We start from the raw sequence: 16,150 nt of genomic DNA, 5'->3' as shown, positions 1-16,150 counted from the left end.
AATCTTGGTACAAATTGGATTATAACAGAAACTGTTTTCCCTATGGTTGTAAAATATAGTATTGGTTTATGTTGCATCCCCACTGTTAAGTGGAAAAGGGAAAAATCCAGAGTGAGGTGGTGCCTGGAGGCATGGGTTGGTTCCACTTTTTTTACTACACTCTGTGGGCATGACTTATTTTGTAGGCATGGCTTGATGGTCATGTTACTAGGTGGGAATGGTTTGGCAGTCATGTGGCTGGGTAGGCCTGGCCAACTTGATGTCACTCACATCAAGGATTAGGGTTAGGGTACCTGGTCTCTCCTCATCCCAAAGGCCTCAATAAGATACAATTTCCCTGTCTATTTATTACTACTAAACATCCAAAATATACTATTTAATTCTATGTATGTATACCATACAGTATGTGTACATACATATACAGGCAGACAAAAAGATACATTATCTATTATATATATAGTATGTGCATGTACACACACACACACACACACACACAGAGAAAGAGACTCTTTTAAAACTATACACATTCAACCTCACTAACTGCATTTGTAAAAACACACCAGAGTTTACTTTCTGCCACACATTTAACCATAATATGATGGCCTGTCGCCAGAGGACTAAAATGGCAAAGGGCCAAATGTATAGCCCGTAGATCCAGCCAATTTATGCTGCATTTCTGGTACTGCCTGGTTCACTGACTTTGGATAATATGTGAAGCAATGTGGGCACTCCAGCCTTGCAACTTGCAACCATTGTCAGGACCAATCAATCTGATTCCTAAAACAGGCTGCTGTTGGAAAGAGTCTGAAATCCTCACCATGTGAGAGATTTGATGACATGCAGTGGAAGATGCACCCTGGCCGGAGAAGTACTCTGGCCAGACCTCAGAGAAGGCAAAATAAACTATTGGAGATCTAGGAACATGGGCACAGGGAACAATTTATTTATTTATTTATTTATTTATTTATTAGATTTGTATGCCACCCCTCTCCGTAAACTCGGGGCGGCTAACAACAATAATGAAACAACATATAACAAATCTAATATTTAAAATAATTAAAAGACCCTTATTAAAAACCGAACATACACACAAACATACCATGCATAAATTGTATAGGCCTAGGGGGAAGGAATATCTCAATTCCCCCATGCCTGACAACAGAGGTGGGTTTTAAGGAGCTTACAAAAGGCGAGGAGGGTGGGGGCAATTCTGATTTCTGGGGGGAGCTGCTTCCAGAGGGCCGGGGTCGCCACAGAGAAGGCTCTTCCCCTGGGGCCCACCAAACGGCATTGTTTAGTCGATGGGACCCGGAGAAGGCCCACTCTGTGAGACCTAACTGGTCACTGGGATTCGTGCGGCAGAAGGCGGTCCCGGAGATATTCTGGTCCGATGCCATGAAGGGCTTTATAGGTCATAATCAACATTTTGAATTGTGACCGGAAACTGATCGGCAACCAATGCAGACTGCGGAGTGTTGGTGTAACATGAACATACCTAGGGAAACCCATGATTGCTTTCGCAGCTGCATTCTGCATGATCTGAAGTTTCTGAACTCCTTTCAAAGGTAGCCCCATGTAGAGAGCATTACAGTAGTCGAGCTTTGAGGTGATGAGGGCATGAGTGACTGTGAACACTGACTCCCGGTCCAGATAGGGTCGCAACTGGTGCACCAGGCGAACCTGGGCAAATGCCCTCCTCGCCACAGCTGAAAAATGTTTCTCTAATGTGAGCTTTGGATCAATAATAATAATAATAATAATAATTTATTAGATTTGTATGCTGCCCCTCTCCGAAGACATGGAGGACATCAAGGAGGACACCCAAGTTGCAGACCCTCTCTGAGGGGGTCAATGATTCCCCCCCCCCCAGGGTGATGGATGGACAGATGGAATTGTCCTTGGGAGGCAAAACCCAAAGCCACTGCATCTAATCAGGGTTGAGTTTGAGTCTGTTGACACCCATCCAGACCCCAACAGCCTCCAGGCACGGGCACATCACATCCACTGCTTCGCTGACTGTACATGCGGTGGAGATATACAACTGGGTATCATCCATGTACTGATGATACCTCACCCCATGCCCTTGGATCCTTGGATGATCTCACCCAGCGGTTTCATGTAGATGTTAAATAGCAAGGGGGGGGGGAGGACCGACCCCTGAGGTACCCTGCAAGGGAGAAACCTAGAGGTCGACATCTGACCACCCACTAACACCGACTGCGACCGACGGGAGAGGTAGGAGGAGAACCACTGAAGAACAGTGCCTCCCACTCTGAACCCCTCCAGCCGGCACAGAAGGATACCATGGTCAATGGTATCAAAAGCCACTGAGAGGTCGAGAAGCACCAGAACAGAGGATAAACCCCTGTCCCGGGCCCGCCAGAGATCATCCATCAACGCGACCAAAGCAGTTTCTGTGCTGTAGCCGGACCTGAATCCTGACTGCTGAGGGCCTAGATAATCGGCTTCTTTCAAGGACCGCTGGAGCACCACCACCTTCTCAACAACCTTCCCCATAAAGGGAAGGTTGCAGACTGGACGATAGTTGTTGAGAATAGCTGTGTCCAGGGAAGGCTTCTTGAGGAGGGGGCGCACAAGTGCCTCCTTGTAGGGATCCGGAAAGGACCCCCTCCCCAAAGAAGTGTTGACAATCTCCTGGACCCAGCTCCGTGTCACCTCCTGCTGACCGAGACCAGCCAGGAGGGAAACGGATCCAGTAAACAGGTGGTGGAACTCACAGCTCCAATGGCCTTGTACACTTCATCAGGTGTCACCAGATCAAACTCTTATTTATTTATTTATTTATTTATTTATTTATTTATTTATTCATTTATTTATTGGATTTGTATGCCACCCCTGTCCCTGGACTCGGGGCGGCTAACAACAGTGATAAAAACAATATGTAGCAATCCAATAATAAAACAACTAAAAACCCTTATTATAAAATCCAGACATACATACTGACATACCATGCATAAACTGTAGAGGCCCAGGGGAAAAGAATATCTCAGTTCCCCCATGCCTGACTGCAGAGGTGGGTTTTAAGGAGCTTACGAAAGGCGAGGAGGGTGGGGGTAATTCTGATCTCTGGAGGGAGTTGGTTCCAGAGGGCCGGGGCCGCCACAGAGAAGGCTCTTCCCCTGGGTCCTGCCAAATGACATTGTTTAGTTGACGGGACCCAGAAAAGGCCCACTCTGTGGGACCTAATCGTCGCTGGGGTTCGTGCGGTGGAAGGCGGTCCCGGAGATAATTTGATCCGGTGCCATGAAGGACTTTATAGGTCATAACCAACACTTTGAATTGTGACTGGAAACTGATCGGCAACCAATGCAGACTGCGGAGTGTTGGTGTGACATGGGCATTTTTGGGAAAGCCCATGATTGCTTTCGCAGCTGCATTCTGCACGATCTGGAGTTTCCGAACACTTTTCAGAGGTAGTCCCATGTAGAGAGTGTTACAGTAGTTGAGCCTTGAGGTGATGAGGGCATGAGTGACTGTGAGCAGTGACTCCCAGTCCAGATAGGGCCGCAACTGGTGCACCAGGCGAACCTGGGCAAACGCCCCCCTCGCCACATCTGAAAGATGTTTCTCTAATGTAAGATGTTTCTCTAATGTAAGCTGTCTTCCCAGACAGATGGACAAGTACGGGCCCCAGTCACCTTGACTGACTCATTGTCAGTCGACTCTGTTATCCAATTGGACTCGAGCTCCATTCAGATCCGAGCCATTTTATCAGCGAAAAACATGTTAAAGTCCTCGGCACTACTCTGCAAGGGCTCCCCAACTCCCCCCTGGTTAAGAAGGGAGCTGGTCACCCTAAACAGAGCAGCCGGGCGGGATTCCGCTGATGCAATCAAGGCGGCATGATACGTGCATCTTGCTACCTTGAGTGCCACTTTGTTAGTCTTAATATGAGCTCTTACAAGTGTTCGATCGGATTCGGACTTACTCTTCCTCCATCGCTTCTCCAGACGTCTCTTCTGGCGTTTCAACTCCCGGAGCTCCTCGTTGAACCATGGAGCTCTATGGGGTCTAGTGCCGTGGAGGGGTCGCAACAGCGCAATCCAGTCGAGAGCCTCCGCTGCAGCCTTGTTCCAGGCCTCAGCAAGAGACTCTGCCGAACTGTGGACAAGTGTAACAATGGTGAAGGTGGATACCATCTTGCCTAATAACTTGACCAATACTGATATCTGCACTGACCAGTCTCTCTGAATGGTAGTAACTAACTGTTGAATACTAGCCTGGTGGTCAGGGGAGAGATACACCCTACCCTGTATCGAGTCTATTATGGCTCCGATATGTAGTAATCTGGTAGTGGGAGACAAGTGGCTCATCTTCAGATTAATGGAGAACCCAAGATGTCTCAGGACCTGGATGGTTGTTTGTAGGTCCTCCTGAGCCTGAGAGGGAGATGATGACTGATTCAGGATGTAATTCAGTTAACACTGGACATATGCACAGGTTTGGTCCCTAACACTGCGGTGAGAGCCGCTAACAATTTAGTAAATATTCTAGGGGCAATATTATTTTAGTATAAAATAATATTTTATAATATAAATAATATTTTATTATAATATTATAATATTTTAGTAAATATTCTAGGGTTGTTTATTTACACAAATAAACAACTTGACCATATAACTATATTTCTGTAGTATTCATCTGTTCTCTATGATGCAGATTCACCAACAGTCAGCACACGAATCCCCAAGAATTCTAATCTTCCAACTGCCACACCTGGCCACATGCCAGTATGCAAATTAGCTCTCTCTCAACATTCCATCACCCTTTTCCATGCTATATGTTAACACCGATGAGAGCCCAAACAGCATTTGACCTATATTGATAATGATTTTCAACAAATTGGAATCTCAGAAATTGTCTATGGGGCAGGACAAGAGGCATATGTAAATATGTAAATATGCCTCTGTAAGGTCAATGGAAGAGAGGAAGTTGCCTTTCCTAACACTCTCTAAGATAGTGGAAAGTGAATGCATCTCAAGCCATTTATATATGATGTAATGATTAAGTTGTTTGAAATGGAGAAATGCTCTCCATCCTCCTGAAGTCTTTGGGACAACAAACAAGATTGAGTATAATCCCTGCCCATGTTGATCCTCAGGGATGACCTCAATGGCATGGATATCCAGCAAGTGCTGAATAGCTGTCTCCATGAGCATCTTCTTGGCTTGTACTCTAGACACCAGACAGCAGAGATAAAATCTCAGGGGAATAGAGCGGAATTCAAGAGAGAGACCAGATCAAATGGTCTCTCGAACCCAAGAATCCAAAATGGACTCATCCTATTGATCTATAAAATAGGCCAGCTAGCCTCTGATGGGGTGCATGGGAATGCACTCACTGAGGGCACCGGAAAGAATGATCTCCTCCTCCTTGAAAGGACCATTGAGATTTAAAGGAGTGGCTCCATTCAGGATGATCCTGGTGCTGCTTAGGCCTCTGTCCATAAAATCTTTGGGATCTCTGGGTTATAGCACCTGAATGATAATTAGGTTGTCTACTGTACGGCAATGGCTGGAAATCAGGGCACCCGGTCCCAGAAGGCAGGATCTTTTTGTGGTCCTTGGTTTCCATCAGCAACGGATCCAGAAAGCTTCCAAATAGGTGGTCTCCTGCAAAAGAAGCTGTTGACAACCTCCACTTATGACAGACATCTGCCTGTCAATTTTTGAACCAGAGCCTCTGATCCACCCCTGAGATGCTAATGGATTTGGATGCAAAATGGGCCATGTTCAGGGTCACATCCGGTATTGTTGTCAGCAGCTGAAATATGACCCATAAAAATAGAAGTGGTTTTAGCCTACTTCAAATGGCATTTGCACCCTTGACAGATGAGGAAATCTACCCCCAGGATGTGTGTGACAGAAGGTTGAAATGGCTTACATGGCACACTAAAGCATGTGGGAGAAGGTTGAAATGGCTTACATGCTGTTACTACACCTCTCCGACTCCTCAAAATAGCTGCTGCCAAAACAAAATGGCTTGTGGTCACGCATCTGTCACAGCACTAGGACGATCGTTTTGACAAGTGGCCAGTTAGGCTGTTGCTACTGCTCTGCCCTGATGCTATCCTTGTACTATCCCAGTGAGGGACTGCTCGCAACAAAAAGGGGCCTTGATGATGACTAGAAAGGACAACTTGCCTCAGTAGCTGTCAAAAATGGCCACTGTGATCCCGGCTCACCAGATGGAGGGACTATTGTGTGGGCATCTTAACAGTTGGAATTGAATCCTGATCCTCAGCCACTATCTATCTATCTATCTATCTATCTATCGATCGATCGATCGATCTGATCTGATCTGATCTGATTTGATTTGTATGCTGCCCCTCTCCGTAGACTTGGGGCGGCTAACAACAGTAATAAACAGCATGTAACAAATCTAATGTTTAAAATAATTTAAAAACCCTTATTAAAACCAAACATACACACAAACATACCATACATAAATTGTATAGGCCTAGGGGGAAAAGGGTAGTTCAGTTCCCCCAAGCCTAAATAAATAAAATAAACAAACTAATCTTTTACCAAATGCCCTCTCTGAAGAGCCTTCAGAGAAAGAATAGCGGTTAGCAGCCTTTCAAAACAGTCCCGCTGACAGGCAGAAAGACTGCTGCCTAAGGCAGCCTGAGCTATCACTTGGCTGCAACTGAAGCCACAAAGGCACAATTTCAGTCTCAGATGTTACAAGAGAAGACACACTCACAGTAATAGAAGAAAAGGTAAGACCTGCACAATGAATACAGCAACTAATTTTCACCATTTCTGGGAGGAATGGATGGCGCAACCATCCTTACTAAGTGACTGAATGAAAAAACTAAAAAGCATAGCAACAAGGGCGGCACCTGAACGGTCCAATCAGAGAGCTGACGGATTTATTCCAGTCCTGGATGCTATATCCACCATGAGGGAGAAGAGAGGAGTATCACCTGATGTCCTAATTTCCATTACAATTTTGCTACCTTTATATATAAAAAGGGGTTAAAGCTGGAAAAATCAAACATCTCATTTAGGATTGTGTTAATTACCTACAATAATAAATTTTCAGTGGTTATGGAAAAAGTGCATTTGAAGATTGTTGATATTAAATTCTTTTCCTTTTTATTTCTTGTATATGGTTCATTTCTTTCAGCTTTCTCATGATTTGTAGGTTTGTCATGCCTTTGTCCACTTTTTCCTATTAATAATTTTATATTTACTAATATTTAATAAATAACTATCAAGCTAAAGCGTTTGCTGCCTGACTGATGGCATAGTCATTTGTTCTGATTAGGATATAGAGACTGATTGGGAGTATACTCGATGCAAACCAAAACATCTTAATTTTCCAATATTTTGTTCATCTTTTATCATTCAAAACTATTATAGTTGGTTACTATTTGAAACAATCATTCAAAATTATTATAGGCGCTTACTATCTATAAAAACCATTTCCAAGTTACATGCTGTACTTTCTGCCCAGAAAAAAAACCCTATCATGTTATGGAAAGCCCTCAAAGCAATATATTTTTATTTTCCTAAATTATTTACTTCACTTGTTAAAAGAGTAAAAGTTTGATATATTAAGTGCATCAAATATTCTAGACTTGTAGGGGAGAAATCTTCATCTCTTCTTTCTATTGTTGCAGGCCAATTTGAAGGGATTGGAGTAATCAAACTTGGCAAAAATGTTACTCATGCCCAGCTTATTTTTTCTTAATAACTATCAGAGTCTGTTATTCAAAGTAGTATTTTATGGCTTGCAGGATCAGAGCCATTACATTCTCTATTGAATTTTACACTAATCTTTAGCTGACTGAATGGGTCAAACAGTATATCATGGAGTTTTGCTTTATTCACAAAAATTGATAAGCTGCCTCCAGTCAGCAATGTGGTTTGCAAAGAAACTTGACTCAGCAAAGGTCAGAGAGCTTGACCCTTTAGAAAAGGTCAGATAGTTTTCAAAGCCGGCTCCTGAATGCCATTAACTTACATACACTAGTTGCTCCTGCATGTCAAACTCTCGTGAACAGCCTTCCCAATGGCAATTTGTCTCATAGATCACTTCAGGATCTTGCTTGCTTTCATATTTCTCCCCTTCCTCCTTTACTGAGGTCATTTCTTCCAGTGGTTCCTGTCAAGGCCACAGAAGTGAGGAAGCAGATGAAAAAACAAACACTTAGGAATTAATTTATTAATTAATTAATTCTAGTATTACTGTAAAATAACCAAGCTAACATTGGGACTTTTAAAAAGGGAAAAAGGTACATTTTAGAATGCTTGTCTACAATCCTTAAACTTTCTCCCAAACCATGTGAAATTTTTCAAATTAGAAATATATTTTTTTAAATTAAAAAGTCTATTACAGATTTGTCTTCTTGTTCAGATTAAGACTACTTCTGATGAAGTTTTAAACCTTTGCTAATGGAACTATAAAACAGAGCAACACTTTTGGATCCATTAGCTGTTATAAAAAAGAAACTATTTTAAATGTAAGCTAGTATTGGCTATGTGATATGACACAAAGAAAACTGTTCAGAAAAGCCTTAGCCACAGCTTTTAAGTTCTCAATAATGTGCAATCTGTCTTCAACAATTGTTCATGTTACCTCAATTGATCAATTTTATTACCATTGGAACTGCTATTTAAAGTAAATGTTGATGTCTCAGAATAAAAATGACAATTTAATAAAGTGATTCCTAAATAACATTTACCCAGAGATAGATTTATGAACAAACTCATGACCACAGAAAGATAGCTTTCTAGAACTGCTGCATTGAGTTGTTTTGAGAAGGGTGGCACATAAATCTATTAAATAATAAATAAATAAACCCTTCTTATTGTCTTTTTTATGGGAGGAGGTAACAAATATGCAAAATGTCATGTTTGTGGATTTGGGCTTGGATTTTAAGATTTTAGAAAGAGAAAAACTGAGGATGGTCTTTAAAAAACAATTTAATTTCAGGGCATATGTTAACTTTTTTGAGTATTTCAAGCTTCAATCTAAAGACTGTCCCCGTCATTTTCAGCAATGATACTATTAAAATTGGGTAGCAGCAACTTGAAGTTTTGAGACAGCATTTACAGGACTCAATTTTTCCTGATCAAGCAACCAATAACTGCCACTGTTAAATGTTATGCAGACTAGTAGTATTAGTACATGTAGAATATATGCTTTGACAAAGATTACTCACAAAAAACAATTAATGCAAAATGTGCCCACTTCCTATGACAGATAAAAGCATAGTTTACCTGCATGCTTCTAACTCCTGGGCTGGGGAGGTCATCATCTGGTTTTATCTTGGAACGCTTGTCATGCATTGGGTCCCCTGTACTGCTCACTGCAGACTCACTTGTGGGCTTACTCTGAAGCACATATTTATATTTAAAAGATATAAGTAGATTTTGAATTAAAATGCAATACATCCAGAATATTCAAAGAAACTTTACTAAAGTTTACTGAATTCAGATTTCTATAATTGAATTTATGTGATTTCTCTTCCATTTTCAAAATTATAATTTCTCAGTAATGCTTTTACTTAGAGAGAAAATATCCTGATTGAATGCTAGATAATAATTTAGATAATAATTTAGATATTTATATAAATTATTATACTGTATAAGAAAATAAACCCTCATGATTGAAACTTTTCTGAACTCAGTGACAAACCAGCTCATCACAAGAAAAAGGATAAACTGTTTATCTACAAACTTTTTTATTACTGTAATCCATCCATATTTGCCTGGAAGACATTTTACTTTAAAAAAAAACAAAATATCATATTTTTCCTGTTTATCCCACAAAAGAGAGTGAAAACCTGGGTGCATTTAATACACCGAATACATCAAATGTAGCCCCATCCATCTACCCCTCATTTTTTGGTCTCTGCCTGCCAGCAATTTACCTCCTTGCAGAAACAGCAGCAGAGCCTGCTTAGCACAAGCCATTGATTATCTGCCTCCAGTCACCCAGCTGGTTCATTGAAGTTGCCGGCAAGCCCACATGCTAAAATGAAAGTAAAACCCTGTCTTTGGGTTTTTTTCATTCTCTATTTGCTCCAAATGTTTCTTTCTAGTCCTAACCAGGTGCTATCAATGTTCCCAGGTTTTACCAGCTTGCAAGCTCTTTCATTGTTACTCTCTGCCAAGAATGTATTCCAAACCCTGTCTTTGTAGGGGATTTTTTTTTTCATTGCTTTACTTGCTCCAGATATTTTTTTCCAACCTAACCAGGTGCTATGAACGTATCCAAGCTCTTTCATTGTTACCCTCTGTGAAGAATGTTTTCCAAGCCCTAAATCTTTGCAAGTTTTTTTCCCCATTGGTCCAACTTGCTCCAAATGTTTCTTTCCAGTCCTAACCAGGTGCTAACGATGTTCCCAGCTCTTACCGACTTGCATGCTCTTTCATTGTTATTCTCTGCAAAGAAGAATGTTTTCTAAACTCAGGTCTTTGCAGGGTTTTTTTCATTGCTTTAGTTGCTCTGACTGTTTCTTTCCAAGTGCTAATGATGTTCCCAGTTCTTACTGGCTTGCAAGCTCTTTCATTGTTATTCTCTTAGAATAAATGTTTTTTTAAAGCCTTAACCAGGAGATAAAATAATGTGCTGAAGCTGACCAGACTAAGGACGCTAGCCAGATGAATACCTGGTAAGCAGATTCTTTTCCCTATTTTCCTCCCCCAAAACTAAGGTGCGTCTTATATTCCAGTGCGCCTTATACTCTGAAAAATATGGTACCTTTCCTTAAACAAATATTGAGCAGAGTTAGTTTATTCAGTATATATGTTTTGGATTATATTATTATAATTTTAGAGTGTTTTAGTTTAGGATGGTCATAATCTACAATGAATTAACATAGGATCTTTGAGTGAAATAGGATGAAGACAGCAAAATCTTACAAATTTGCTAACACAGCTTTATGCCTCCACAGAAATGGAGTATCATGTCCATTGATTTGGGAATTATTATACTGGCACACACTAGGTTTTTTTCAAATTGTCTGCTTCCTTTCTACTTAACATAGGCTCTTGAAATTTTCAGATGGTACTCCTGGAAATGTGAGAATTTCCTAGCTTAGTACTCTGTGTAGCACACAATATAAAGCAAGAGAGAAATTGCTGTCTCCTAATACTTAGCACATGGTCATGGGCGTCCTTGGTCGTAATCTTTGATTCAACAATTAATTTTTTTTCCTTTTACCTTCTTCAGCAAGGGTATAAGTTGTAACCCTATGCTGTTCTAATGCCCTTTGCCTGAACATTCTGAAACTATAAGTTCCTATACATTGAATCTGGAACTTGAAATATTTATAAGGGATGGAAAATACTCCATCAATTCAAAAGTATGATATACTCTAGATAATTTATAATCAAAGACTGCATACATTGCAGCTCCAAGGTACTTGTTAGCTGTTCTAAGAGTTGTAATGATTAATCACTACTGTGATTAATCACTACTGTGGACAAGTCAGTATGGCAAAAAAACCTTTCCTTACATTCCCTTACCTGTGCAGTCTCTGAAGGACCTGAGCTGACCTGAATAGGATTCAACACATTAGGGATGCCGGGAATAGGTGTCTGTGCAGGAAAGGTTGGAACAGGATGGATGAGTGAAGGACTATGCCCAAAGGTTGAACTCAGACTTTGCTGTCGACTGATAATCTGTTGATGCATCTGCTGGAGGGATACTGGGGTGGGAGGATATGCGAAACTTAGCGCTGGGCTGCATTATGATAGGGAAAATAGAAGTAAGTAAAAATCATTTAGGGAATTGAGTCAAAAGATATGTGAATTATTATTATATTCAAAACAAGAACCATAGGCACTGTTCCCGCTAAGGTGCGCTAGCATGTGCTGGCACACCCAGTGACAGCCTTTAGCGCAGGGCTTTCCAACCTGGTGCAGGAGGAGCCCACCTGACAACTGCTCTCCTAGCGAAAGTAGCCTAGTGGGCTTTGGCAGCAAACGGCAACCACCTCAGCACTGATAGCAGCTCCTTAACGAAAAGCAGAAGTTGGGGGGGTGGACACAATAGGAAGGGTGGATACTGGCCTGCCTCAAACAGCCCTGATTGGCCGAGATGGGATTCCCAAGAGGGAGAAATGCACCAATCCTCTCAGCATATAAAATACCCGGGAAAAAGGAGCAGAGCAAAATGGTCTGGAGTGCAAGTTTTCTTTTTCCTGCGCGCACGCGGGCCGGTCAGACGGCTGCAAAGCGAGGCTCCTCCTGCTCGCTTTTTTGTTTGCGGGGGGGGGGTGTCCCAAGAGAGACCACCTGTGCACCTTCTGAAAGCCTGCCAGGTGAGAAAAAGGGAAGGGAAGGGGGGGGAGGAAGAGGCTCAGGGAGCCACGCCCACCATCCATGCGGTCTTCTGACTGGGAGGAAGCCGAGACAAAAAGAGGTAAACAGACAGCCATATGAGGGAACAAGGAAGGGAGGGAGGCACGGGGTTGCGGAGGTCTGCCGATCCCAGCCCACAGCTGCGTCCAGCAAGATTTGAGGGAGGAAGGAAGGTCAATAGCCTTCCACCACCGCCTATCAAATGGGGTATAGATAGCTCCCCTGGAAAGAGAGTGAGGGCTTTTTATTCCATTTGAATAGGCTAGTTGTTATGCAGATTAATTTGCCGAAGGAACAAAATCTTTATGACACCAACTTTTCTTTCTCTGCAAATATATCTGCTTGGATTCCATACAGTTTAGAACCTAATGCCTAATTCTGTTCAAAAATTTTAGTTTTCAAATCGATTCTTCATGTTCTAAATTTAATTTTCCGTTGAACTGGCAGATGAGGCAAAAAATACTTTGCACATGAAGATTCAATCATTGTCCTCAATTCTTAATCAACTCAATCATGCAGCAAGTGAGGATACTATAAAGAAAGTAACCATTATTTTTGTGTGGGTGAAAAAAATGGGTGTGTGGCATATTTGGTCATATACATAAAGATAGAGCATTCTCTCCAATATCATGACTCAAATCTCCAAGGACAACTTGAAGGTACAACAAAATTTAGAGGGGCACTGTCAAAATGGATGGATCTGTGCTTACAGGAAGATCATTGAGAGATTTAGGTACTGTAGATAGTTAATGCAATTAGTAAGTGGAAAGTTCATAACTTTATTTTTAATTTCTATGCTACCTTTCTTCTAAGGAGCATAAATTGGTATGTCCATCTCCCGTTCCCCCCCACAAAAACGAATCTGTGAGGACTGAGATTCTGGATTGAGAGACACAAAAAGACTGGCTCACACTTAGCCAATGACTAAGGCTGGATTTAAAGCTGGACCTCTCTGTTATTAATCCTTTCATGCATATTTTCGTTAGATTTCATTTTTAAATAAGAAATACAGAAAAAAGAAAAAGAAAAGTGACTTCTGGTTTTTTTTAATGTGTGGTAAAATGCAACCCCCCAAAAAAACCCCTCAAGCTTTTGCTTTACATTTCATAACATCTGCTATTCAGGCTTTTTGTGGAGGATTTACAAGGCCACGTATGTAACCAAAAGCAAATTGGTCATGTTTAATGTTTCTATGCAGGATAATGACAATTTCCCTTCTAATTTTATTGTAAATGTATTGTACAGATGTCATATTTTCAGTTTTTTTAAAAAATTCAGCAACTTATTTCTGTACAAATGTTTAAAAGTATGGCTTTTTCTAATTGGATATGGTATTTTTAAAAGTCTCATTGAAAGTGCTTTTAATTGCTGCTAAATGATGTTGCTTTTGTTTTTGCAAAAAACAAAACAAAAATCAAAACAAACTCCTTATGGCGCAAGTCAGCTGAAAGTCCTAGGGAGACTGAAAGTAGATAATCATAATTCATTAACAATCAAGGCAGGTCAAACTGATCTATGTTGGAACTATACAGTATAGTTTGGGTCAGTTTCCTGAACTGGAGCGTGTGGATACTAGATGTAGAAGTTGTTTATGGTTATTCTCAGTTTCTGGAAGTACTGTCTACAAGGTGGGAAGATATTCCCGTCTCTTGTGCCTTGTATAATAATAACAAAAGAGTTGGAAGGGACCTTGGAGATCTTCTAGTCCAACCCCTGCTTAGGCAGCAAACCCTACACTACTTCAGAAAAATGGGTATCCAATATCTTTCAAACTCCCAGTGTTGGAGCATTCACAATTTCTGGTGGCAGGTTGTTCCACAGATTCATTCATTCATTCATTGTTCTGCAAATTTCTCAGAAAATTTCTCCTTAGTTCTAAGTTGCTTCTCTCCTTGATTAGTTTCCACCCATTGCTTCTTATCTTACTCTCAGGTGCTTTGGAGAATAGGTTGACTCTTTCTTTGTGGCAACCCCTGAGATATTGGAACACTGCTTTCATGTCTCCCCTGGTTCTTTTTTTCAGTAAACTGGCCATGACTAGACCAATATTTAGCAAGATATTTATTATATTCCACTGCTAATTGACATTTATAGCCAAAGAAACATGCAAACAATTGTAGCCTTTGGTTAAAATGAAGCCTTCTGTGAACAAAATATACTAGTTGGGAGCAAATATTTCCATATTTACAGCAGCACGAAGCGTATAACTTCAGCCTGGTGATGGTGAATGTGATTTCACCGAAACGTCGCATAGACACTCAAAATATTACACGGGGCAAAACCCGAACTCAGAACAATCTACATATATATATGTATGTATGTATGTATGTATGTATGTATGTATGTATGTATGGCTAGCTGATGAGGCCAAAATAAGGCCGAAATAGATCTATCCTAGTCTCCCTTAATTTTCAAATTCAGCTTAAACATGTGACATATACAGATAGAATTGTCGGCTATCAATAAAATTAACTGCCTTGGAAATGGCCCTGGGTTGGGCCGAGAGGCAAAAAAGGAGCTGTGATGTTCCTTCAATATACCAGGGTGATTCGACACAAAATGTAACGCTTCCCTGGTACAGAGCTGAAGGGATTGGATACTGTAGCCTAGAGGATAATTCTCTGCCTTACAAGGCAAAGGTTGCAGGTTCAAGTCCCAGTGGGTATGGCTAGCTGATGAGGCCAAAATAAGGCCGAAATAGATCTATCCTAGTCTCCCTTAATTTTCAAATTCAGCTTAAACATGTGACATATACAGATAGAATTGTCGGCTATCAATAAAATTAACTGCCTTGGAAATGGCCCTGGGTTGGGCCGAGAGGCAAAAAAGGAGCTGTGATGTTCCTTCAATATACCAGGGTGATTCGACACAAAATGTAACCCTTCCCTGGTACAGAGCTGAAGGGATTGGATACTGTAGCCTAGAGGATAATTCTCTGCCTTACAAGGCAAAGGTTGCAGGTTCAAGTCCCAGTGGGTATGGCTAGCTGATGAGGCCAAAATAAGGCCGAAAGAACCGTTGTACCTACCTGAATGGTCTTCTCAGTGCACTGGAAGGAGAGTCCAACATGGGTATTACTCCAATCCTATTGGTAGAGACTGAGTTAAAATTTACATATTAATTAAGCACCGCCCCCTCTGCTCTCCCCATGAGCCAGTTTTAAAAACGAAGAACCATAGTAAGAGGATAACCAAGTTTTATTGTAACATCCAAAACTGACTAACTGCCCACTCCGGCGTCCCTGCACCCGTAACTATACCGGGTGGGTTTGGACTCTCCTTCCAGTGCATTGAGAAGACCGTTCAGGTAGGTACAACGGTTCTTCTCCATTGCATCTGGAAGGAGAGTCCAACATGGGATATACCAGAGATTTACGGCCCATGGGAGGGAGAAGGTCTTGTCAGGGACGTTGGAGAAACACAAACACGTTGTAAAACACGTCTCCCAAATGCCGCCTCTGCTGAAGCGAAAGAGTCCAACTTATAATGTCGTATGAAAGTCGATGGTGCCGACCATGTTGCAGCCCTGCAGATGTCATCTATGGACGCCTGGGTAGCCCAGGCCGCTGAGGTCGCCGCACTCCTCGTTGAGTGAGCAGTCACTCCGGTTGGCACCGGATGGTTACGAGCTCTGTATGCCTCCGCAATACAGTCCCTGATCCAACGACTAATGGAAACCGATGAAACTCCAAGTCCCTCTTTGTCTGATGCAAAGGAAACGAACAGTTTTTCCGTCTTTCGAAAGGTTTCTGTGCGTCTAATGTAAATCTTGACCGCACGGCGTACATCGATTTTGTGCCACCTCAATTC

General features: G+C 41.6%; 1 protein-coding gene across 1 annotated transcript in view; it reads right to left on the bottom strand.

Moving 5' to 3' along the window:
* Nucleotides 1-16,150, bottom strand: part of GLI3 (GLI family zinc finger 3) — a 407,618-nt gene that overhangs the window by 62,566 nt on the left and 328,902 nt on the right. Inside the window, exons 9-11 of the mRNA XM_070728251.1 lie at nucleotides 11,505-11,721; nucleotides 9,252-9,365; nucleotides 7,993-8,133 (exon numbers count right to left, since the gene is read on the bottom strand). Of these exons, the coding sequence (XP_070584352.1) occupies nucleotides 7,993-8,133; nucleotides 9,252-9,365; nucleotides 11,505-11,721 (472 nt within the window). The remainder of the gene's footprint in view (nucleotides 1-7,992; nucleotides 8,134-9,251; nucleotides 9,366-11,504; nucleotides 11,722-16,150) is intronic.

The sequence above is a fragment of the Erythrolamprus reginae genome, chromosome Z (assembly GCF_031021105.1).
Source record: "Erythrolamprus reginae isolate rEryReg1 chromosome Z, rEryReg1.hap1, whole genome shotgun sequence".
NCBI classification, from domain to species: Eukaryota; Metazoa; Chordata; class Lepidosauria; order Squamata; family Dipsadidae; genus Erythrolamprus; species Erythrolamprus reginae.
This window is presented reverse-complemented; position numbering and strand designations above follow the sequence as displayed.